Consider the following 23781-nt stretch of genomic DNA (forward strand, 5'->3'; position numbering starts at 1 on the left):
TTCTTTCTGAACAACCCCAAACCCAGCGACATTTCATGTACATTTTGGCTTTAAAGATCTAGAGGGTGAAATCAACACATTGGGTTTTATTGGTGCTTTTGGCTTTTCTATACCTCCGTCAATAGTTCACATACCTTTGTATTAGATTTCTGTACTAAAATCCATGCTAAGAGCACACAGTTGTCTGTGAACACTGCCATTTTCTTCCACAACTGTAAACTGGACCATGTTTTTATGTAATGTGTGCCACAGGTGCCCTAAAGTAGAGGGCTCACTTTTGCCAAAATGCTCAAGTCTCCTTCCAGATGCTTTCTCCCTTCTGGTGCCTTTCCTGCACACCTTCCTCTGCTTTCTCTTTCCATGGCACACCAGGATTCGAGAGTTCGGTTTGCCTGGCCTTGGAGCTGTGGAACTGGTGAACTACAGATAGAAGGAGCCTGCAACCTGCTTGGAGGTTGGAGCAGGTCCCTGAGCCTGTCTTGCAGGGAAGGGCAGCCTAGAGATCCATACAGTTCCTGGCGGCTTGTATCTCTTACATGGGAATGTTTGTGCTGGTACCTGAGAGCAAAGAGAAAGCAATTATGTCGGATTCAAATTTTCTGAAGAGTGAAAGGACACCTATTTATGAGCAAATGATGGTATTTTGTTTGTATATCAGAATATGAAATTTAAAAACTGAATTTATGAGATGGCACTAAAAATGAATTTTAAGCTGCTTGGTCTGCATGTTGCTTTGCTGAAGCCTTGAGCCACCCAGGCTGTGTTGCATAGACCTGCTGGTCTTGCCCACCTTGGTGGAAGCAGATGCCCAGGCTGAGCACAGGAAGTCTGCAGGCATTGGGGGAAGCAGCGAGCCGGTGAGCAGCAGCCCAGATCCAGCCCAGCTGGCAGGACACCAGGTGGTTTCTCCCCAGGGATGGACTGTGTAGAATAGCACCCTTTGCATTCCCCAGCTTGATTCCTGGGTGGTTTTTAATAACATTTTTGAGAGATAATTCATATACCATACAGTTTACCCACATATTCATAGAGTTGTACCATCTCCAAAATCATTTGTTGACCATTTTCACCGTCCCCTAAAGAAACCTGTACCCTCGAGCTGTCATTCTCGCCTCTCCCCTGCCCCCAGCCCGAGGCCCACACTAATCTTCCTGTCTCCCTAGATTTGCCTATTCTGGACGTCCATGTACATGGAGCCACATACAATATGTGACCTGTGTGGCTGGTTCCTTTTCAGTTAGCATGTATGTTCAGTAATCATCCATGCTTTAGCATGTATGAGCACTTCATTTTTTATCCCCAAACATTTTCAGTTGTGGAGATAAACCACACTGGTGTACTCATTCATCAGTTGACGGACATTTGGGCTGTTTCCGCTTGTGGGCTGTTGTGTTACAATGCTACTGTGAACACTTCTGTGTACAGGCTTTTGTGTGGACGTGTTTTCACTTTTTGTGGGTCTGTATCTGGGAGTGGAATTGCTGGGTCGTGTAGTAACTGTTTAACCTGAGGAACTGCCAGGCTTTCCCAGAGTTACTGTACCATTTTTCATCTTCCAGGAGGGTAGGAGGGGTCCAGTTTCCTCCATCCTTGCTACACTTGCTGTCTCTCTTATTGTTGCCATCCTGTTCGGTGTAAAAGAATATCTCATTGTGGTTTGGTTTTCATTGCCTTGGTACATCATGTTGAACATATTTTCATGTGCTTATTGGCTATTCATTCCTCTTTGGAGAGCTGTCTAATCAGATCTTTTGCTCATTTTTAATTGGTTTATTTGTCTTTTTATTATTGAGTTATAGTAGCTTTTTATATATTTTAGATACAAGTTCCTTATCAAGTTTATGATTTGCAAAAATATTCTCTCTGTGGGTTGCCTTTTCACCATTTTTTAAAAAAGTTTTTTTATTGATTTTTATAGTGAGAGGAAGGGAGAGGGAGAGAGAGAAATATCGAGGTGAGAGCCAAACACCTGGCCTGTGCCCTGACCAGGAATTGAACCGACACCCAACCAACTGAGCCACACCAGCCAGGGCCCTTTTCACTTTCTTGATGATGAAGCATAGAACTTTCAGTTTTGATAAAATCTAATTTATCTATTTTTCCTTCTTTTGCTTGTGTTTTTGGTATCAAATCTAGGAAGCCTTTGGCTGATTCAAGGTCGGGAAGACTTACACTGTCTTCTCTAAGAGTTTTATAGTTTTAGTTCTTACGCTGAAGTCGTGGGATTTATAAGTCTACTTCTCTAGCTTCCGGTATTGGAAGAAATAGCTATTAAGAGAGGAGGGGATTGGAGGGTTGGGTTTCTCATAGAACACGTGGTATGGCTGGACACTGGGCTTAGGGGCTTTGTCCAGTGACAGTTGTCTTTTCCCCCTTCATCTCTCACTGTGCATGGTGAGTCTTCTGACCACATCTCTGGGTCCCCCCACTTCCCTCACTGCACCCTGTTATGTCCTTCTGAGACATAAGTGTCTACACTTGCTGATTACTGGATTTTTCTTAGACTTTATACTGAACTGTATCCTCAGTACCCAATACTTAATGTTTGGAGATGACTTTTCCTGGCTCTCCGGGTATTCTGGAATAGCAGCTACTAGTGTCCAACACATGGTGGTTGGACACCTGGGGCCCAGGTGAAGCACTGCAATGGGTGGCCCTCTGGCCAGTGGGTTGAGGCCTTCCTCCTAGAGGATCCCCTCAGGTGCCTTCTGAGCTTGTCAAAGGAGGTAACCCATCCTCACTTTTCTGCCAGTGGTAAAGTCCTTTTTTCAGCAGAGGCCCTGTGTCACCTGTTATGAAATGAAAGCAAGAAGGTGTGGAGTGTGTTTCCTAACTGCAGAACTACACATGGGAATGAATTGCGATTAGTGCAGTGTTGACGGAAGAAGGACGAACTGGGCTGTATTTCAAGGTGGACCCAACGTGGGTCCCTGAGTGCTGACCTTTGGAGCCAGCTGACTTTAATGGCATTAACATCCTTAAGTAAAATAGTGTCTCCATAGCCTTTGCCTGAGAGGATGCAGGTGCCGGCCTGTCATCACCTCTGACCCTGCCGTCACTCCACGCGCTTGCATGTGTCCGGTGTGGTGGTCCCGGAGCTGTTTCAAAGGGCCTGCGTCGCATGAAGGTACAGCTCTGGTTATAACTGGTTACGGCCGGTTGTCGACATTTGGCACGCAGGTGAGAGCTAGGGACTGACTCGGACAGGGGACAGGGCTCGTGCCAGCCCCCGAGAAAGGGCTGAGGGCCTCTGGTGCCTTGTTTGTCGTCTTAACCCTGGGCCTGGGGATTTATTAACCTGGCTCTGTGACAGCAAACAGAGTGACTTTTAATTTCCTTTGGTTAAAAAAAGAACGTTACAGCCACAGCCCTTTGAGAGTCAGATGAGCAAGGTGAGAGAGAAATGGGACGCGCTAGAATCAGAATGCGGATGTTGGAAATCTTTCTGTGACAGCCGTTCAGCCACTGCTCTCCTGTCTTTCTCAGGAGAGAGCCGATGAGACACACTGGACCCTCATAGACGCCCCCAAACAAAACCCTGGCTGGAAATCCTGTCTGTCCCGGCTGCCTTCCCGCTCCTGGCTGCCGGCAGGCTTCCCTTACCAGCAGTAAACCCACTTTAAAGCAAAGTTAAATCTAATTTAAGGGCACAAATTGAAAAAGCAGGTTTGTTTACTGCGGCGTAAGACTTATTAACTCACAAAAGCCATGAGCCTTGGTCTTTCTGTTTACAGGTATAAAATGGATCTCTAAATGAGGTTTAATGGGCTTCCCAGATCATGTTCCCGGGACAGGTTTTTTTTTCTCTTCAACAGTAAATTCTGAAATCAAAAGGACTGAAAAGAAAGGGGAGTGCTTCCTGTCATAAATAGGACGGTGGCATTCTTCAAAGCGTTTTACAGCCTCCAACTGTGCATTATAATTTTAGAGTAGCTGAAAAGCATTCTGAGATGGTAAAAGTAGTGCGTTCATTGAGAAACATTTGTCGAGCACGTACTGGGTAGCAGGCCCTGGGACAGGCCCCCAGGCCGCTGCTCTCACAGGCTTGACTCTTAGTGTAAGTAAAGCAGGCGAACACAGGAGCCCGCCCAGAGAGCACGGTGCTGGGCACACATCAGACGCGGAGAGTGCGGTGCGGGCGTGGGGGGGGGGGGGAAGGTGAACTCCGCCCAAGAGGCGCTGGCTAAACGCGGGTGTGCTGGGTGAGGCGGGCCCCGCCGTGCCTCTGGTGGGGCCTCAGAGGTCCTTGTCTCTTCTGGGGGCTGTTGACACTTTGGAACTTTCTGTGACACTGAGACTGACTGACTGGTGTCCTCAGAGGGCTGATGGGCTGTGGCATGTGCACTAGCAGGAGGGAATCCCCTGCAGTGCTTTAAGTGAACGTTGGTGGCTCCTAAGCCAGCGACCCCAGCAGTGGCCAGTGGAGAAAAGGGAGAACACAGAGTAACGTGCCAGATGGCTGGGATTTCCCATTTATTGGGTTCTCTGTGTGAAATTACCTGTTTTATAAGTTCTAAACATTTAAAAATAAAGCAAGGGAAGCAGCTTCCTACAGGAGACATAGGTGCTTTTTTAAGCAGGGCAGTGAGTATGCAGCAAACCAAACCCTGGCTCCAGGATGGCAGTGGCCGAGCGGCACAGGTCACTTACTCTCTGTGACCTTGATTGTCTCATGCACTTTGTCGGTGGCATGGTGGCTGCTGAACCAAGGCGGAGGTGTTGGCTGTTAGAAATTATCAGAACTAATCTGTTGTCTTGTTCCTATAGCAGTGTCTGCTCAGCCTCTGATTCCATTTATTCCTCAGGCACAGTAATTCTTCTGTAAGACACTGGTTTTCAAACTCTACCCCCAAGGAACCCAAGGCCACATGGAGGAGTTTACTGTTTAACAGTGTTTCCTACCCAGCATGGAGATTGAAACTGCTTGAAGAGCCCACTTGCAATCTTCTCTTTACTCTGTCTTTATATCCTAGGGTTTCAGATTGATTTTTATTAAAAGTTACAAGAATTACATTTAAGAAAAGTTTGAAAACCACTTTGGAAAGTTAGCTTATTAGATAATACTTCTTAGAAGTAGTTTCATGGAAAACTGTCAAAAATTGAAGTTAGAAATAAACCTTTGAGTTAAAAGCTATAAAAGAGCAGTGAGAATTGTCAAGTGCTAATAAATATGAGGTCTGGGGTAGGATTCACAGAGGGCACCTCGTTGGCATGGACAGACTGGGCGTGGGCTGGGGTGGGGGTTACTCTCCCTAAAGGCTGCGTTTCCTCAGAATCAGGCTTAGCTACCTCTCCCGTTGCTTTGTATCTGTGTTTGTCCTGGGCCCATGGCCCAAGAGATGCTGTTTTAGAAGGAATGCCGGAGCACGTTGGCTTGTGCAGAAGAAATTTAATCCATAGGTAGAGAAAGGAATAGGACTTGTAGGCTGGCATTCAGGAACACCCTTGTGCGTTCCTGGCAGAACCGGGCTGAAGCTGGCCGGAGCCAGTGTGTAAGGATCTGTGACGTCATGCTGGTAGGTTTGGGGGTTAAACATTTGCTGGCCTACTGCTTCCAGCACCTCGCCCTGGGAGCCTGGGTCATGGGCCTCCGAGAGAGTGGGGTCAGCAGACTGGAGCCAGGCCAGTCTAGCCCACAGCCTGTTTTGTAGTTGTATCTGGACACAGCCATCCCAGCACTTCATTTACATATTGTCTAGGGCTGTTTCTTGATACAATGGCAAACTGACCGAAAATACTCTCTCTGGCCCTTGACAGAAAACAATTGCTGACCATCACCATTCTCGAGTCCAGCAGGAATGTCTGTATCCATTAATGTCTCAGGATGAAAAGAAATGAAGGTGGGGAGTGGGGTTGTCCTTCGGCGATTTTTCCTCTCCTGTTTCCAGGAGAGAACAGTTAATGTGGGGGGAGCCCATGGTTATATCACAGATTCCCTTTCGGTCACCTGGAATCTGAAGCATGGTTTGGGGACACAAAGGACCACACAGGGGAGGTGCTATTTTTAAGGCACTCTCGGTAATCAGAGGGGCAGACTTCATTCACTTCTGAGATGGTGGTTCAGCTCAGCTGAGCCTTTCGGGCAGTGAGAACGCTTTGAAATGGGGCAAGTGCCTTGGGACTGGGGCTGATGCTGGCGTGAGGCTGGGCCATCTGTCTTTACAAATAGTTTGGAAAATTCCCAGGCGCCTGGCCCCTGGTGTACTTCCCAGGGGTGGCAAGAGAAGTACCAGTTCCCCCAGGCCTCTAGGCTATTCCCTGGTGGTGCCCTGCTTCCTCTGCTCTGTCCCTGCTGGGAGTCTGAGGCTCAGTCGAGCCCCAGGGCAGGGAGGGCCCTGCTCTTCCTTTGCTGTCCCATCTCCCCTCACCCCTCCCTTCACTCCTGATCCTGCCCAGCCCTGGAGAGCCTTCCCTCCACATGTCCAGGGCCTCCCCTCAGCAAGCAACAGCCCTCTACAGGCACCTTGCTCTGTCATTTCACCAATTAACAAATAGCTCTTGGAATTAATACTCCCTGGGTTTTATTAATTCAATAAATAATGAACTTTGAATTAGAAAATAAAGCCAAAACATGTTACCCCTTCTAAGACGAAAAGCACTTACTGTATGGGAATCACTAGCCTGACACTTGCCTGAGCAACCTCAGTCCCCACAGCAGCCCCACCGCCAGGAGCCGGGCCAGGCATGGTGAGAGCAGCTAGCCCGGCTGACAGAGCTGCTGAGTTAGGCCCGGGCCTCCAGTCTGGGGCATCGGCTCCCTGGGTCAGGACACACTGGATCATGACGTCAATTTAGTATGTCCCCAACCAACGTAAGGAACAGAAAGTAGGGAGTGAGTGCATATGTGTACATGTTACATGCTTATGTGTGTATATGTGTTGGCTGCTGTGAATGTGTTTGGAGTGAGCGAGCCACCAGCCTTGTAGCTGGAGGCCTGTGTGTGTTTCCTACAAAATCCCTCTTGGGTACCCAGGCCACGTGTCTGCTCAGGTCTCCCAGATGACTGAGGCCTGTTACACAGACATACCTGTCCTCCTGGGGGAGACCCTGCTGTGGGGCAGGGGATGCACCGTCCTGGTGCAGTTACAGGATCATTCTGCCGTCAAACGTGGGTCTGACAGGAATCAGCTTCTTCAAACATTCTTCATTCTTCCACCCCAAATTCTGATACCCTCCCTCTGCCCCATTTGCATTGTCGGGTACTCATCTTTTGCTCATCGAGGCTTCAGAAACCTGGAAACTTCTAGAATCCATTTACAAGGGTGTGAATTAGACTGCTGTGCCTGTGCACTCAGGGCAGCGCCCACACTCTTCTCTTCAGTATCCCTCAGGCAGAGCAGGTTGAAAAGCAGATTTACAAACTGATTTTTATTAGTGTTTACACGCGCACCCCTTATATGCACATCTGTCTATCACAACTTCATTGTGACTTTGTGGGAAGAATTGGCCTAAATTCTCTCTTCACCCATCGTCTTACGTGTGTGCCAGGCACTGTGCTAATGGTTCCCGTGTCACGGAACCCCCAGCAGGTCTGCGTGTAGTTGGGGGCATTCTGGCCCCAGCAGGGGTCAGCAGGAGGTGGGGCCTGGTCCAGCTGCTGTGGGCACTGAAGGCAGCAAGGCTCCAAGTGCCCTGTGAGCCGCCCTGTCCGGGACTGGCTGGAACGAGGCTCCTCTCTCCACCTTAGTTCCGCCTCTTCTCTCCCCTGCACTGTCCCCCTTCTGATTCTCTTGCCCTTTCTTCCTCTCTTTCCGCCCTGCATCCCTCCCTCCCTCCCTCCTTCCCCCTTCTCGGCCTTGCCCTGCTGCTCCATCCAGCCTGACCTGACCATGACGATGATATTCAGCTAAGATGTCTGTTGATTTGAACTTTTGGAGATTTCTAGCGTGAGTTTAGAGCAACTTTATGAATTTGAGTTATAGTTGAAAAAGTCATTGAAATTTTTCACCTCTGTTGAGACATAATGGAAGTGTAATAAAACGTGAATGTTAATGTGATTTGGTCAGTTTGGACATAGTATGGATACCCCCTTGTAGCACTGAAACGGAATGGGTGGACTCAAGAAGCATGGGTGCAGTGGCAGCCTGTGGGCTCCACGCTGTGTAGATGTGCTCAGTGGTTATTTTTAATCTCACCAAGGAAATGAAAAGACAGAGTGCTGCTACCCCCAGTGACTAGCTTATTGGAAAATAATGAAGAGCCGATCTACAGAATGGACAGCTTTCTTCTTAGAGACCTGCTTGGCTCAGGCTCCCCACACAGAGCACTTCACCTTCTTCATGGCCAGTGGAGGAAGGAATTTGATACAAGTATGTGACGGCCTCTCAGATTCTTTATGTTTCTTGGTGACCTAGAGGAAGGGGCTCTCCATCAGTAGTACCTAACGTGCAAATACTGCTGGGAGAAGTTGAGACAAAAGTCACTTTGCTGCCAGCCACTTGGGAAGACCCTGGTTCTATGTGGTGATAAGTGGCTAAGCAGATTTCAAAGGCAATAAAAACAGTTTAAGGGATAAAAAATAAGAATTTTCTTTGTTTCTTAGAGAAATACAAAGAGAAGTAAAAATTCTGCACAGGAGCAAGAAGTATCTGCTGGGCCCTCTGTGATGTCTTCTAAACATCCTGTCGTTAAAATACTGAGATGCTTGGCTCTTTAGTGATGAAAAGGCCTGTTGTTTTTCTGCTCCTCATGGTGAGGAGGGGAGGCTGGCCTGCACTTCCTGATGCCTGTTAGCCTTCAGGGGTCAGAAGACTAGATCTCTTATTAATCCTAACAATACACTGTTTTAACAGTAAGAGGGGTGGAAATGCTTACTCCACATTGACTGTAAAAGAGCCTCTTTCTCTGTGTTGTCCTTGGACCTTCCAGTCATGGTGGGACCAACCTGCCTCCCACCTGCCCATCGGGTTCCTTATTGTAATAGAGAATAGGCTCTAAATAATGCTGTGTTATTTCTGTATGTGTAAATATAAGATGAAGGAGAGCACAGGAAGGAAAGACGAGAGGCTAAACCCTCCATCCTCAAAACCAGGTCTAAAACGTGAATTTATCCCCAAGTTTTAGAATGAGAAACAGCAGTCATTGTCAAAGGCATGGTGCGATGGGGGCATACGAACCTAAGTTGTTCAAACATTTCGAAGCTCACAGAGGCCGTTGATGTCCTGTACATGACCCACAAAAAGCTGGTGCAGTTGTAGGAAGTGAGGCTCTTCTCCAAGGGCCCAGAGGAAGTCGCAGGGCAGCACCTAGGTCTCTGACTGTCCATCCCATCTGGTGGCCATGGGAACCGGCTGCCGCTTTCACAAAACCCGCAAACAAAAGAGATACTGCTGGTGCTTGGTGGGCTATGGGTGTCTGAGGCATTTAGATGGCCATGAGTTGGGAGGAAACAGGGTAGAGGCACCCAAGGCTGCCCTTTGCGGTCTCTCTGGTGCGGTCTCTCATGGCCTTTGGACATGGACCGGAGCTCCGGAAGTGGGGGCCTGGTGGCTCTGATGACTTCCTCTGATTGATGTGGCATGAGGAGCTGGCTTCTCTGAGCTCTGCTCACTTGTTCTTTCTGCTCAGAATATTTCAGGGGCTGCCCTTTCCCTTTTATGGTCTGTTCTTAATTTCTGTTGGTTGTATAGGAAAGAACATTTTATTAAGATGGAAAGATTTCCGAGACCCATCTAGTCTGCCCGGCTTCTCTTTTGTTGTGATGGTCTGAGGCTATTAGCTCATTTCCATGCACCTCTGAAATTCCTTCGTAGATGTAAAAGCTTGTTGGTATCCTGTCCTTACAAGTTCAAAGGGCCTGGCTGCCCACAAGCAAAGGGCAGCGCCACCAGAGTCCCCGAATTAACACCCTGTCTGGGAGCACACCAAGCCTCGGGGAAGGATTCCTTCCGAAAGATTTCTTTCTTTCCTTCATTGCTAATTGTTTGGGTGTAAATCTATTTATAGTAGATTAAAGGAAAGATCTGGCCAGGTTGGTGGATAATGATGTAATTTATGGGGGACCCAGCCAAAATGTTGGAATTGCTTATATTTTACTATTGCCACAAATGGATTCCTTTAAGAGAGTCTCCCTGTTTCAAAGGCAATAAAAACAGAGTGATGGAAGAAGGCTTTTTCAGATGCACATAATCATTTCTACGTATGGCCAGTGTTGAACCAACAGTGAAAGATAAAATGGTTGTTGCTAGCTGGGTGTAACCGGGAGACCTTTGATACAGCAGAAAATGGCCTGAAATGACTCTGAAAACCAAATTCAGGTAGAATTTCCATGTGAAGAATGTGCCTCCAGGGCAGAGAAATGGGGGGGGGGCTCTGCCGTTGTCAGCAGACACAGCCCAGGCTGGGATCAAACTTCCTTATCGTTTTTTTTTAGGGGTGTGGGGGGGCGGTTCCTGGCAAAGTCTTGCTGGTGAACCTTTAGTAAAGTGAGTCTTTACTAGACAGCATCCACATTAGCTTGTCTGTTGGCAGCGTGTTGTACAGACCTCGGCGCAAGCTGCTTGCCTCATGGTGGCCTTCCCTCTCCCTCCGGCAGGCGCCCCAAACTCCTGAGGCCAGCACGCTTTGCCTCTTCGCAGGAATGTGGAGAGTGTCTTCCGCTCTCCTCTGTTCATTGTTACCCTCAGCAGCACTGAACCAAATCGGTTATTGCAGGACGTTAAGTAGTTGTGGTTTCAGAGGAAACCTTTGTCAACAGCCCTGTGGGGCAGAGCACCAGCAGCTTGGCCGGGATGTGCATTTGATTTCCTAGTCGCATTTTGCATTTATCTGTTATCTTGCAAAATTGTCTTTAAAAACATCAAAACACCCAACTGAAGTATGCACTTTCCTCCCCTAAAGTTGACTAACAGTGCTCCTGACGAGGAGCATGGTTCTTTCTTTAAAAAATAAAATTAAAATTTAAAACTGGAAGTGTCAACAGTGTTAATGTACTTCAGAGAGTACAGTAGTCCCCATTATCTGTGGTTTCAGTACGCACATCACTAGTAAACTGAAGTCTGAAAATATTAAATGGAAAATTCCAGAAATAAACAGTTCGTAAGTTGTAAGTTGCATGCCATTCTGAGTAGTATGATGAAACCTGGAGCCCTCAGTCGGTCCCACCCAGGACGTGACTCATTCCTTTGTCCAGTGTCTCCACACTGCACCCCCCCCACCCCCCCCCACCCCCAGCATTAGTCACCAGCTGCGTCAACGACCGGCTGTCACGGCATCTCGCAGTGCTTGTGTTCAGGCCACCAAGAGCAGGATGCCGACAACTCGGACATGCCAGAGAGAAGCGTAAAGAGCTTCCCTTAAGTGAAAAGGGGCAAGTTCCTGACTTAATAAGGAAAGAAAGAAATCATAAGCTTAGGTTGCTGAGCTGTATGGTAGGAACGAATCTTCCATCCTTGAAGTTGTGAAGAAGGGAAGAAATTTGGGCCAGTTTGGCTTTTGTACCTCAGACTTCGAAAGTTACAACCACAGTGTAAGTGCTGATTAGTTAAGGCGGAAAAGGCATTAAACTTTATCATAGGTATGTATGTATAGAAAAAACATAGTATGTGTAGGGGTACTTGCCCAGGTTTCAGGCATCCACAGGGGGCTTGGAACATCCCCTGAGGATAAGTGGGGATGCCGTAACTTATTTCTAACACAGAAGGTTTTCAGTAGTTAAACTTAGAAGGCTAAGCAAAATCTGCCAGTTTGTTGCTCACTGGATGTTCTCTTCTTTGTTAAGGTTCGCCATCGGTGGTGTGAGCTCATTGTTAAGCACAAATACACAAAAGCGTACAAAAACGTGGAGAAGTTCCTTCAGGAGGATCAGGTAAGTCTCATTTCTCAGCAGACGGGGGTTCTGTCAGTGCTGTACCATCCCCTGGATGCCTGGTACACAACACAGGGACTCAAATGTAACAAACATTTAAACATATTCCAACATTTTGAAGAATTGGTAGGAGCTTACCTCCCACACTCTGAGCTGACTCTCCTGCTAGAGCTCGGTGTCCTTTTACAGCACTTAACCCTGGTCCTTGGAGGCCCCGTGGGTTCCCCCTGGCTGTGGCCCGTGGCTGTTACCAGGTGAGGCTTGTGCAGACTTCACAGCATCACCAGACCTCAGGTCCAGGTGTGGCTTAGTGATGCTGGGGGGTGTATCTTTGTCCTCACTGGCCCTAAAGCATGTGAGCAGACACGGTGGGCAGCCCCAATCACTGGACTGGTCTGGTCTCTGCACCAGACATGCCAGGCCAGCTCCTGCGCTGAGTGTCTTTCCTGCGGGAACTTTCCTCCCTGTTCACCGGGGGGAAGTGGTCATCTTTCTAGGAGCCCACAGGAAGCCTGTGTGTGTGACTGGGTTGGGGGATGTCCTCCTTGCTGCCTCTGCACCCACCCACACGTGTCCCAGCGTGGCTGTTCGTGGCAGAGCATGTGCCACAGGTTCTGTCTGTTGGTGGAAGTCAGCAGCCTGCAGCTTGTCCTGTGGACTTGACCACTGTGCCTGTGAGCGAGCTTTCTGCCCAGCTCCGGGGCTGACGGCACTGAGCCGTGTGGGGTGGAGCGCGGGGGCAGGGCAAACAAAAGGACTTTTGAGAGGCCTGAGCATGGGGGGCTGCCAGCAAGGAAGGGCTTGTTACTCCTACAAAGAAAAATGCATGACTTTGTACCAGAAGAAATGTCACATTTGCACAGTGGAGCAGGAGATGTTTGGAAACACAGAGGAGTATGAGGGAGGAGAGAATGCAAGAGAAGATGAAGATCTGTTTGAAAGACACAGTTAACTGCAATATGCTTAGAACCACGAACTTTTCCAGAGAAGGATTACCATGTCACAGCCTTTTCAGGAGGGAATTTGTGAACCTCTTACTGGACAAGTTTTTGTCTTGCGCTGTCTTTGAGTTCCTTCTTTTAATTTGCTCCAGCAGAATGTGATCCATGGCGTAATTAAGCTTGGAGGCAGAACCCGAGGGGTCTTTGGTCTTCCAGAACATAATTGGCTGTTTTTAAAACCAGGAAAAATGCAGATGTAGGTCTGTGGAGCATTGTGTCTGACACAGAAGGGCCAGTGTTTGCCGCAGTGGAGGGACCACAGTCAGCTGGGCTGGAGCAGCAGGCACCTTTCCCTGGGTGGCATGATGGTGCTGCCCACCCATGGCTGCGTGTGACGTGGTGGTCTTCACTTCCAGCAGTGCCCAGGGACACCCTTTCCTGGGAAGGAGCCTGTGTCTTGTGACCTGCATACAGTCCCTCAGGGCTTCCGTCAGCTGCACAGGCCTCCGTGGTGGCTGTGACAGCCCCTCCTGTCTGTTGCAGAGCATTCCTGACATGGTCATTGCTAGAGAAATGCTCACTGTCATCCCTTTGTCAGTTAAATCACCAAGGTCGTGTTCACGGAACTGATCACTGACAGTTCTTTGGAGGTTCAGTGAAAGCGGGAAAGAGAAGGGGGTTAAAGACCACGGGTTCCTGAAGCACAACTGTTCGACCGTCTTATCTTTTCTAGGGTCTTTGTAGTTTCTGGCCCAGCAGGTTTCTGTTAAACACAGACTGCACGTGTGGACGCTAATTCCTTTTTCTCATGCTCTCTGCCCCTGTCCCCGCAGGCCATGGGCATCTACCTCTACGGGGAGCTGATGGTGAGTGAGGACACCAGGCAGCAGCAGCTCGCCCGGAGCTGCTTCGAGCTGACCAAGGAGCAGATGGATAGATGCTCAGCCCAGGTGGTGGCCGAGATGTTGTTTTAAAAGGTAGTTTTCTGTCATTCCTTCCCCATTGTTTGTCTCTTAGGAGCCAAATGAATAACTGAATGTTGAGCCCAGAGCACCTGTGGCATCAGGCCTCTGCTCCAGCTCAGGCGGCCGGTGGCCTGGGCCGAGCGAAGCCGAGTCCCTGCAGCAGCTCGCATGTGAGTGGTCACCAGGGAGCACAGCTGTCCACCCGGGCAGCACAGCTCTCCTTGGCGCAGTTTGACCACTTCAGTTTTGTTACTTGTAGGAACAGAAGTTGGGAAGGAGCACCTCTTGGGTAGGGGGCTAGGAGGTGGACTGGGAAGCCCAGTGGGAATGTCTGACCAGTGGCCCCACTCCTGAGCTGCGTGCAGATAGTTCCTCCTCCTGGGCTGCGTGACGTCAATCAGGTTGTCCCCCCGCCCCGACCGAGGGGGCGGGTGGGAGGTCCTCCTGTAGAGCCTGCCGCAGGCCCCTCTGCACCTTGTGCCTCAGCGCCTGTCTTCAGGCGGGCTTGCTGTCGGAGCAGACTCCCTGGCTGACATTGGCATGGGAATCCTAAATTATTTGAATTGCTTTTTCTGTTGTGTTTGGAATTGACCTGCTAGAATTACACCCTATCAGTTAGGGTTTAAATTTTAAAACTAGCTTAGCAGTGGTACATGAAGTTTTGAAGTAGAACTGTGGGACTGTAAGTGCATTGCTTCTCTAACAACCATCATCTTCTGTGTCTTCTCAGTGTTTCTTCAAGGTTTATGTGGTATAGGTGGGGTATGTTTAATTTTGTATCTTTTTTTAAACTTAACATTAGACCTCAGTCATGTTTCATGTTATATAGCTTCTCTATAAATATAATTTTAATGGGTATTTAATATTTCCTGTTGGTCTTCTTAACCCATTGTTGGACGTTTAGTTTGCTTCTGTTTTATACAAACCGGTTTTGTCCACTACGTTTAAGTATCTTACCGGGAAGAAGTCTGATACTGCAGCTTTTCCAAAGTGCGATCTCCCTCTCCCGGAAGAGCCACGCTCGCTGGAGGGGACGCGGTGGGAATGGTTGCAGCGATTGAGCCTCTGTAGTGAGACAGCTGTGCGCAGACATTCCCCAAACAGAGCGCTCCCCAGCGGCAGCTTCAGGTCCTCGTCACAGATGGGCCAGTTTACAAAACCAGAACAGTTGCACAGTTATCTTGTTGCCAACCCCGTGTAGGAACCGGTGTAAATCATATTTCTCTTTCAGTGTTTAATTTCACGGGGAGTGTTTCTTGAAGTGTGTGAAACTGCCCTGGGTAGCCTGTTCCTTGCTCGTCCCCATGTTCTCAGCCGTGGGAACCACAATGTGCACTAAGCTCTCACAACTCTCCAGCATGAGTTTTTTGCCCCCAAACAGGCAAAGGAGTGGTCCTGGCAAGGGGTCTGCTGTTTTCTCACCTCCCCTCTACAATGGTCCTCCCTGTCCCTCTCCTTCCAGATGAACTGGGGACCACATGCATGCCCTCTGACCCGCCCCCGCCTTCTCAGTTAAGACCAGTGACTTGCACCTTCCCGCAGTTGGGCACCCTGCAGACCCCAGAGCACTAGCATTTGTGCTGAGGGTTACAGGAGGGACAGCCGTCTCTGCCAACCCTGCCAGAGGCTGGTCGGTGCCTTTCCCAGGTCATGTTCCAAAATTGGACTGGCACTTGTATGGGCATCTCTGAGTCCTTTTGATTTAAAAAGTTATCCCTCTAGGACACCAAGAAAATAACAAAAAACTTAAAACCCACATGGTAGCGAGGCAGGCCTGGAGGTGATGTCGCCGCCTCGTGTCCGAGGACCCGGTGTATGCGGTGAGGGCTCAGCACACAGGCACGGCGGCTCCAGAGTGCTCTGGCTGCTTGGGTTCCTGGCATGCTGATTTGTGACTTAAGATTAAAATCACATTGCCAGGGATTACCACGCAACCACGACCTTGGCTGCTCTCCAGAGCCATAGTCCCTCTCTCTCTGCAGTTGGAGAACTGGTGCGTCTTGTAGCTCTCCGGAAACAGAAGCAGCAGCCGTCGCAGAAGATGCTCACCGGCCCTCTCATTGTGCCCAGCTGAAGACCTCTCTGACGAGGTGCAGAGCTTAGCTGATTGGTGAACAGTGACTGGTTTCCGCTTTGTTCACAGTGGCTAAGTTCTGCACCTGAAGAGAAGGTGAGATGGGGGCAGTTAAGTTGGAGCCGCTGGGCAGAGGCCACTGCTGAGCGGTCAGCTCAGGTGCGAGCACAATTCTGGAGGAGGAAAGACCTCGGCCCAAGGATGCACTGTGTCCTGTCACGAATGGAAGGAATGTGCCAAAAGTCTGCAGAACTATAACTCCACTAGTTAGATGTCTCTCTGAAAGGTCAAATGTATTGAAAGCTGCAGAAGTTATTCTTACAAAAAACTGAAACCAAATGCATCACAAGAGTCGAGTAAAACTGTCCGGGCTGGGTGCTTTCAACACAGATCCTTTTGCTTCCTCCCGCGCGTGACTCTCTCTTGTATTTGCAGCCTAGGTTTCTGTGTCCTGCAGCCCCGGCGGACCGTGTGGGCAGCTCCCAGCCGAGGCACTGCTTCTACGGGCTGTCGATTGGACCCGCCCTCCGGTGCCTACTGAGCTGATATCAGTTCTCATTTTACACACTGGCTCAGTTCAGCAGGAACAGGAGTCGAGCCCTCGAGCAAAAAGCCTTCCTGTTCGTAAGTGCCTGGAGGCTCAGGAGCTGGGACTCCACTCAGCGAAGACAGGCCACAGCACGCCAGCCACCAGACCCCAACATCTGTATGTGCTCCTGTGGTGTGGATGTTGGTAGAATCAGACAGCTCTGAGGGCGGATGGTGCCGCACATGTGACGCAAACAGCCCACCCGCATCTGTCATGGGTCGTCCAGGCTGAAAGCAGTGGGAGTGAGTGCGGGTCTGACGTGGGCTCTCCGGTGTCTCCTTGTCAAGGAGCCTGAGTCTCAGCACTGGCTTTCACAGCCACATGTGCGCACGGCTGGCAGCTGGTTCCCTGCGAACCCCATTCCCAGGGCTGTGAGACGTGGCCTTGGTCTCCTGCCTTGCACAGTCGTATCTCCAGAGTGAGAGGCGCACACAAAGGTCCTCGTTTACAAGAATTATTCTTGTGAGCAGGCAATAAATTTTATTGCTGTTTCTTTGCAGGAAAGATCACAGTGAGATTCTTTCTCGTAATCTCGTAGCCATGGTGGGACCAGGATCACATGGACTCTCGACATCAAAGGAAGGTGACAGGGCTGCTGAGCCTCCAGCGCCCGGGTCTCGGTGCTTCTTTCCAGAGGCTGCTGTCAGCCGAATGCAAGTGAAACAGCCTCCATGGGGCTATGGGGCCTTGTGCCTGCCCCAGAAATGCCACCGCAACACACTGAACCTGCATAGGGTCTGAGTTTAAGGCAGTTCCTCACACAAGCGATTAAAGATACCTGAGATGTGGCGAAGACACATCAGTCCCCTCGGCATGCGGCTGCATCGAGTGTTTGTATAATTCCAGAAAGTCATTTGTGCTGGGCCAGTGAGCGCCATTCGATGGTCTCCTCTGGGTCATTTCAGACGGATGCTACACAGTTATTTTGATTGATAGTTCCATTATTTACATATTTCCCAAAATTCTAGTTCCTTTTGGTGAAAGTACAGGATAAGAATCTAAGATGTGTTAATAAAATGTAATGGATTAATATCTTTGTGTTCCTGTTTGCTTCTGAATTTAATACTGTGTTTAAAAAGGTAGTTTGAACTGCCTCGCATCGGAGGCTGGCAGGCAGCGGGCAGAGGCACAGGCGGCCGTGGGCATCTGCTGGCGTCGCCCGTCTTTCCCACTAACGCTGGAAGTTTAAAAAGGCAAGAGCTGAGCTTTGCGGTACGGCCCAGAGGGCAGGATGGTTTAACGCACCAGGAGAAGCCACAGCCCTGGGCGCTGTCACGGGATGGCGAGGGGCTGGGCAGGGCCGGAATGAGCGCCAGCCGGTGGCTCTCCCTGGCTCTGGCGCTGGTCCCCTTGGGCGAAGCGCAGCTTTCGCACATTCCTCCGCTTGCAGCTCGGGCGCCCTGAGGATTGTCCGGCGGTGACTCGTTCTGGAAGGGCCTGCGCCCTGTTGTTGCATGTGCTCGGCGTGGGATTGGGTGTGTGTTTCCCGTATTGGTAGAGAAATCCAAATTTGATTTTTAAATCTGAATAAAATACAAGAACACTGCTTTCTGTGAAAGTTAAAGCCACACTTTTTTGGCTTTAGAAACCACTGAGGCCGAGCCAGCCTTCCACGGGTGGGATTTTGCACTAAGATGGTTGTTCCCTTCCAGTGGCCGCGTCCTGCCACCAGCCAGTCACAGAAGAGCCATCAGAACCCAGGCACCAAGTCTGGGCTGATCCTGTGGGTAGTTGGCCTGTGCTGCTGGTAGACTCGGGCACCTTGTGCAAGGTGGTGTCCCTGTCGGGGAGGAAGCATGGGCCTGCCTCCCTGGGGACCTCCTGTCCACACTCCAGCCGCAGCCAGTCACCCCCTTCACCCAAGTTTCTGCGGACTCTCTCGCCAGCCTTCCTGGCTTCCCCTCCAGCACCTCTGAGAGGCTGTGGGGAGTGTGCTGGAGAGGAGCCTGCAGCCAGGGCCTGGCAGAGGCCACTGGAGTCCAGAGTGGTCCCCAGTCAATAAGGAGACATCTAAGCCTAGAAATCCACATTTTTCATGGGGTTTTTTGGGGTGTTTTTTTTCCACCCCACGTTGGTGACTGGCGGACCACTTGGGACTGATGGTTTCTAACTGGCGTGCCCTGCTCTGCTCTCAGCCCGCCTGGAGCACTTTCCTCCTGGGAGAGGCCATTGGCCAGGCTGGAGCATTTGTGGAGGACCCAGGCGCTCCAAGGACAGGTGATGGGTTGCCTGCCCAGGGTGGGTGCGCCAGTGAAGGGAACCTGCCCCACCCAGACAGATCTCATTCTCCCCAATGTCCCACGTTAAGTAATAGGCAGATGAAAGTGTGGGTCCACAGGGCTCGGAGTTTTCCTCCCCACCCAGTACCTCGGAGGGTGTGGGCCTCGTGTCACTCAGCCAGCGAAGATCCGAGCTTCTGATTCCATTTGCTGGGAGGATGGGGCCAGGTGACACCTTCCAAAGGCATGGAACTTGAACTTTCATCTGCTGAACTTAGAGTCGCCATGGGGAGGCCACAAAGACCTGTCTGAAGGGGTGTCTGGCACACTTACCTTCTTAGCACTATTCCTGACATCCACTCCCCCCCCCCCCCCCCGAACATACTTGTGGCCTCCAACCCCGTCTGAGCAGCGGTGAAGGCGTGAGCTGCCCCCCGGGCCGGGTGCAGGAATCAGTGATGGGAATGAGCTTGTTCCCCAGCGAGGTGATGCTTCCACTGAGCAGAGGAGCCGGGACGTAGGAGGGTCCCACAGTCCACCGCCTGCCCCCTGGTCAGGTGAAACCAAACCCCAGCCCCTCTCTGCCTGTCCCTGCAGCTTCCTAAAGCTGTCTGTGAATTTGACCCGGAAACGGTGTCAGCAGTGACCGTGGGCAGGGAACACTCCACAGGGGCTGCTGTGGGCCCTGCCCAGGAACGGAATCCATGGGCTGGGTGACTGGTGAGGGGCTCGCTCCTTGGAACTCGCCCAGGCCCACTGAGCCCCTCGGGGATGGGACACAGGAGCAGGGCAGGTGGCAGCACCCCAGCGAGACGCTCGAGCACAAAACCAGCAGTGTTTCCAGTGGGGGGATTCTCAGGCTTACTGAACGGGGGCGAAGAGAAAGTCCTGTTCTCTGAGCCAGTTAATTGGTTAATTGCCCAGCGGCTGTCCCGGAGGAGAAAAGCTCCGGAAGTGCAAGTGCTCCTCCCCTCGGAGCTGCCCTGGCCTGGGGGAGGGGGTGCAGCCAGGGCTCCCTGTGGTCGGGCCCAGAAGGCTGGCCTCTGATGTCCCTTGGGTACCACGGCGGGGGGGGGGGGGGGGGGGGGGGCTATGACCCCCCTGGCCTGCCCGGGGTTAGGCTGAGAGGCTGAGCTTGGGAAGGAGGGGGTGCAGGGGCTCCCAGCACCCACACAGGGCTTTGGGCAGCAGCCAGGACGAGAGGCTGGGACCTCTGGCCAGACCAAGGCAGGAAATGGAGACGGGGAGGAGACAGAAAGAAATGCAAGAGATGGTTCAGTTCTCTCTTGGCCTCTATTTTTGGATTAAAGGGTTTTAAAGCATTTATTTTTACTGGAATTTCAAATCAAAACATTAAAATAATAGTCTCCATCCCAAATGAGGTAGAGACGGCACATCACCAGGCAGAGCTCATGCCCACGTGTAGGACCAGAAACGGGACCCTAACCTCAGCCGCCCCCCCCCCCAGTGCCCAGCACAGCTCTGAAAGCTGTCACGTTTCCAGGACACGGGGGCTCACTCCCCATCCTGTGGGTGCTCGCAAAGCCCCTGGGGCCTGGGCGGGGCCCGGGAGCCACGCAGGATGTCTGCCTCGCTGAGGACAACTGGAACACGCAGGCGGGGGGAAAGCAAAGTTGTGACTTATGATCCAGAGCCAGTTTTTTCCAATTTTCCGCCCTGGGCCAGCCACAGCCTACAGATGGAGCCGGCTGGGCGGGAAAGGAATGTGAGGAGTCGGCCCAGCGCTTCAGCGAGGCAGGCCCGCCCTGGTAAGCAAGACAGTCTGTCCCAGCATGTATCCTGCCAAACAATTCCGGTGTCCCAGGCCTGTGGCCTCTGCTGGCGGCCTCCCTGGGGTGGCAGGGCCTGCCACACCCCATTCCCAAGAAGTCAAGGAAGGGGTGCTGCCCCTGGCACTGCCAGCAGGTGACTTTCAGGTGAGACGGTACCTTGAGCTGAATCCCCTCCAAGAGCAGAGAGGGCGGGTAGCCTCCGTGCAGGGCCAGCCATGGCGAGGACTCCAGGCACCGGGCCCAAGGTAGCAGGCCCCAGCCGGACGCCTGGAGGCGGCTCAGCCCACGGTCGGCGGGGCAGGCTGGGCGCTGAAGCTGAGGGACCCTGGGGTTGGATGGGCTGCCAGCACCTCCTGGGTCAGTGCCCAGAGGCCAAGCTCAGTGGGGAGGGTGAACTCAACCCCCCAGGCCACTGTGCTGACGACAGTAACCTCCGCCCTCCCTGGCTGGGACCTGAGAGTTTACAAGGTGGAAGGGAAGAGAGGCCTTTTGGGGCTATTCAAGGGCCACGTTTTATAGATCTTTTCCCACCTTTTGGTGCTGTCTCGGAGATGGATCTGCTAAAAAGGCATTTTTGTTACAGTCCGATGACTAATGGGTGTGAAAAAAGAGGCCAGGAATTGAGCCTGGGGGCTGAAGGAAGCAACCATAAAACTACAAAGTTTCCAGGACAAGCACTGGCTTCAGAGAACCTGCTGCCTGGGGTGGGGGGCATCACAGCAGGCGAACCCAGCCCTGGGGAGGCCCAGCCAAAGGAGCCCACTCGGGGGTCGGCCTAACCTGTGCGCGTGTGTCCTTGTGTGCGTGCAGCAAGGCTGAATACAGAGCGCAGATAAAGACCACTAACCGCGTTTCCGCCTGCTCCAGACGCCTCAGATAACCTAATCTGGTCCCTGCCAAGTGTCTCCAGATAAAAGAGGTTCAGGGGTTTGGCTTCTCAGCCCCAAGGACTGGGATGAGAGGCAGGAAAAGTGCTCCAAAGACCTGTTCCTAGGCCCTCACGCCCCACCCCCACCTGGGTTCGCCCAGCCTGTGCTGGCTGCTCCACTTCACCCAACCTTGGTGCCTGGGCTGAGGGTGGGGACATGGGGGCTCTCTGCAGGGTGCCCACCTGAGAGAGTCCTAGCCCACTGCCCAGGAAGCAGAGCCTTCCTGGTGCTCCCCCTGCCTGTGACGCCTCAGCCCAGAAGGGGCTCTTGCCTGGGGAGTGGCCTGGGATGTCCGCAGTTGCCCAGAGTCCCCAGTCCTGGAAAGTTACCTTCCGACAGGCTTCCCTTGTCACAGGTCTGCTGAGCAGCCCATGGAAGCAGAAGTGCTGTCCTGAGGCTGGAGAGGAGCCTGGGCCAGATCGGAAGGCAGCCCTCGGGGTAAGACCCTGCTCTGCTCTCCACCCCACGGGGTGTCCACTTCCTGGCTGACTGATGCAAGGCTCCAGCACTTTTTAGCACAGGTCTGTTTAAGGAGGGGGGCTCTAGAAAAATGTGCATTATGGGGAGGAATGAGCTTGACAGGAGCCCGTTCTAGTATTTGGTGACGGGACGGTACACGTGTGCTTTCCTGTGGGGTTATAAAGAAAGGCATAATGTAAGGGAAAGGGGCTGTAGCGTTACGATTTTATCTGCTCTAGTAAATAACATCAAGGAACAGGGAACTGCAGGTGTGGCTCCAGCACACCTGGCGGAGAGGAACGTGAGCCGCAGCCACTCCGAGGCTGGACGGATGTACGTCCGGAAGCGGGGGCCACCGCCCACAACCTGCTTTAACTGGGGAGCTCAGGGAGCACCAGGCCTGAGGCCAGCCGCCCTCTATGTTGGGGTACGTGGATCCAACCATAGTAAGTCGTCTTTTCCTCGAAGACTCTGTCCAGTGCTAGAACGTCAGTCCTGTGAGTGAACTGTAAAAACGCCACCATGCTGATGAAGTCGCGGGGACACCTGTGCAGGTCTTTCAGTTACAGGCTTGGCCACCTTCCCTTCCAGCATCACGTGACAGTGCGCCTCCCTCGGAACAGGCAAAAGCGAGTCTTCCTGTATTTATTGATTACAAAGATTTTGCATACCTCAGATGTGCAAACAAATATAAACAATCTGTAAGCAGAAGGTAAGTGCCCCTCCACCTGTTCACCCGTCCTCCCAACCCGACGCAGCTGGGAGACCGGCAGGAAGGACTAACGCTAGGCACCAGCAAACAGGTCCCAGCCCTCTGGCTCCACGTGGGCACAGTGGGGAACAGAATACACAGTGATCTCCCCACGTACAGATTAGCTCCAGACTGTGGGACTTGGCCTCTACTTTGATGGCTCCGTTATCCGAATGTCGCATCACCTGAGAGGCGGTAACACCCAGCAAGCCACAGGTCCCCTTGTCAGAGCCTGCCTGACAGACGCCACGTGTGTAAACTGTCCAGGCTCCAGTTTCCTCATCTGCAACTGTGGATAAATTTGCTACATGGGTGTGAGAATTAAATGAATGAATTTGTGTAAAACCCTGATAACAAGGCCTGGCATCAACTATAAAGGTATGTGCTACTTACTCTTTGATTGCTGGTTAGCTTGTTCGTTTTACCAGCCATCTGACCAGCGGGCGCTGCGGTAAATGACCCTGGGCCTCTATGTGCGCAGGTGCAGCGCATCCGTGGGCGATTCCTGGATGTGCTCACCGTGGTGGGATCGTCAGCCTGCAATGGGGAGGCACCTCTGACGAACTGGATCTTTGTTACTGGATACAATTATATAGATATATATTTAAATTTTATTTAATATTTTTATTGTAGTAAAATGGATGTAAAATTTACCATTTTAGCCCTGGCCGATTTTGCTCACTGGTTAGAGCACTGGCCTGTGGACTGAAGGGTCCAGGGTTCGATTCTGGCCAAGGGCATGCACCTCGGTTACAGGATTGATCCCCAGCCCAGTTGGGGCTTGTGCGGGACGCAACCAATTAGTGTGTCTCTCACATCGATGTTTCTCTCTCTTCCTTCCACTCTCTGAAAAGCAATGGGAAAAATATCCTCAGGTGAGGACTGAAAAATAACAAAACCATTTTAACCATTTTCAAGTGTACAGTTCATTGGCATTCAGTATATTCACGTTACTGTTCAACCATCACCATCTCTAGAACTTTATCTAATCTTCCCCAACTGAAACTCTGCCCCATTAAACATTCTCTCTCCCTCCCTCCCTGCACCCCCCTCCCTGGCCATCACCATTCGCTTTTGTTTCTACAAATTTGACTACTCTGGGTGTTTCACATGAGTGGAATTATGCAATATTTGTCTTTTGAGACTGGCTTATTTCACTTAGCAAAATACCCTCAAGGTTTTTTTGGGGTTGTAGCATGTGTCCATATTCTGTATTTTTTATTTTAATTTTTTTTTTAATTTTATGATTGTTTAA

The 23781-nt window shown here is 51.2% G+C and overlaps 1 protein-coding gene across 3 annotated transcripts in view; it reads left to right on the forward strand.

Annotated features, from left to right (window-relative positions):
- The window catches only part of AOPEP (aminopeptidase O (putative)), a 331307-nt gene extending 313900 nt beyond the window's left edge, over window positions 1-17407 (forward strand). For all 3 annotated transcript variants that reach the window (XM_081151075.1, XM_081151073.1, XM_081151074.1), the window contains 3 exons: window positions 11720-11806; window positions 13581-13724; window positions 16876-17407. In XM_081151075.1, coding sequence (XP_081007201.1) covers window positions 11720-11806; window positions 13581-13721 — 228 coding nt within the window. In that variant the 3' untranslated portion in view covers window positions 13722-13724; window positions 16876-17407. The remainder of the gene's footprint in view (window positions 1-11719; window positions 11807-13580; window positions 13725-16875) is intronic.
- Window positions 17408-23781: the final 6374 nt, after the last annotated feature.

Source organism: Miniopterus schreibersii (assembly GCF_964146895.1).
Source record: "Miniopterus schreibersii genome assembly, chromosome: 11".
Lineage (NCBI taxonomy): Eukaryota > Metazoa > Chordata > Mammalia > Chiroptera > Miniopteridae > Miniopterus > Miniopterus schreibersii.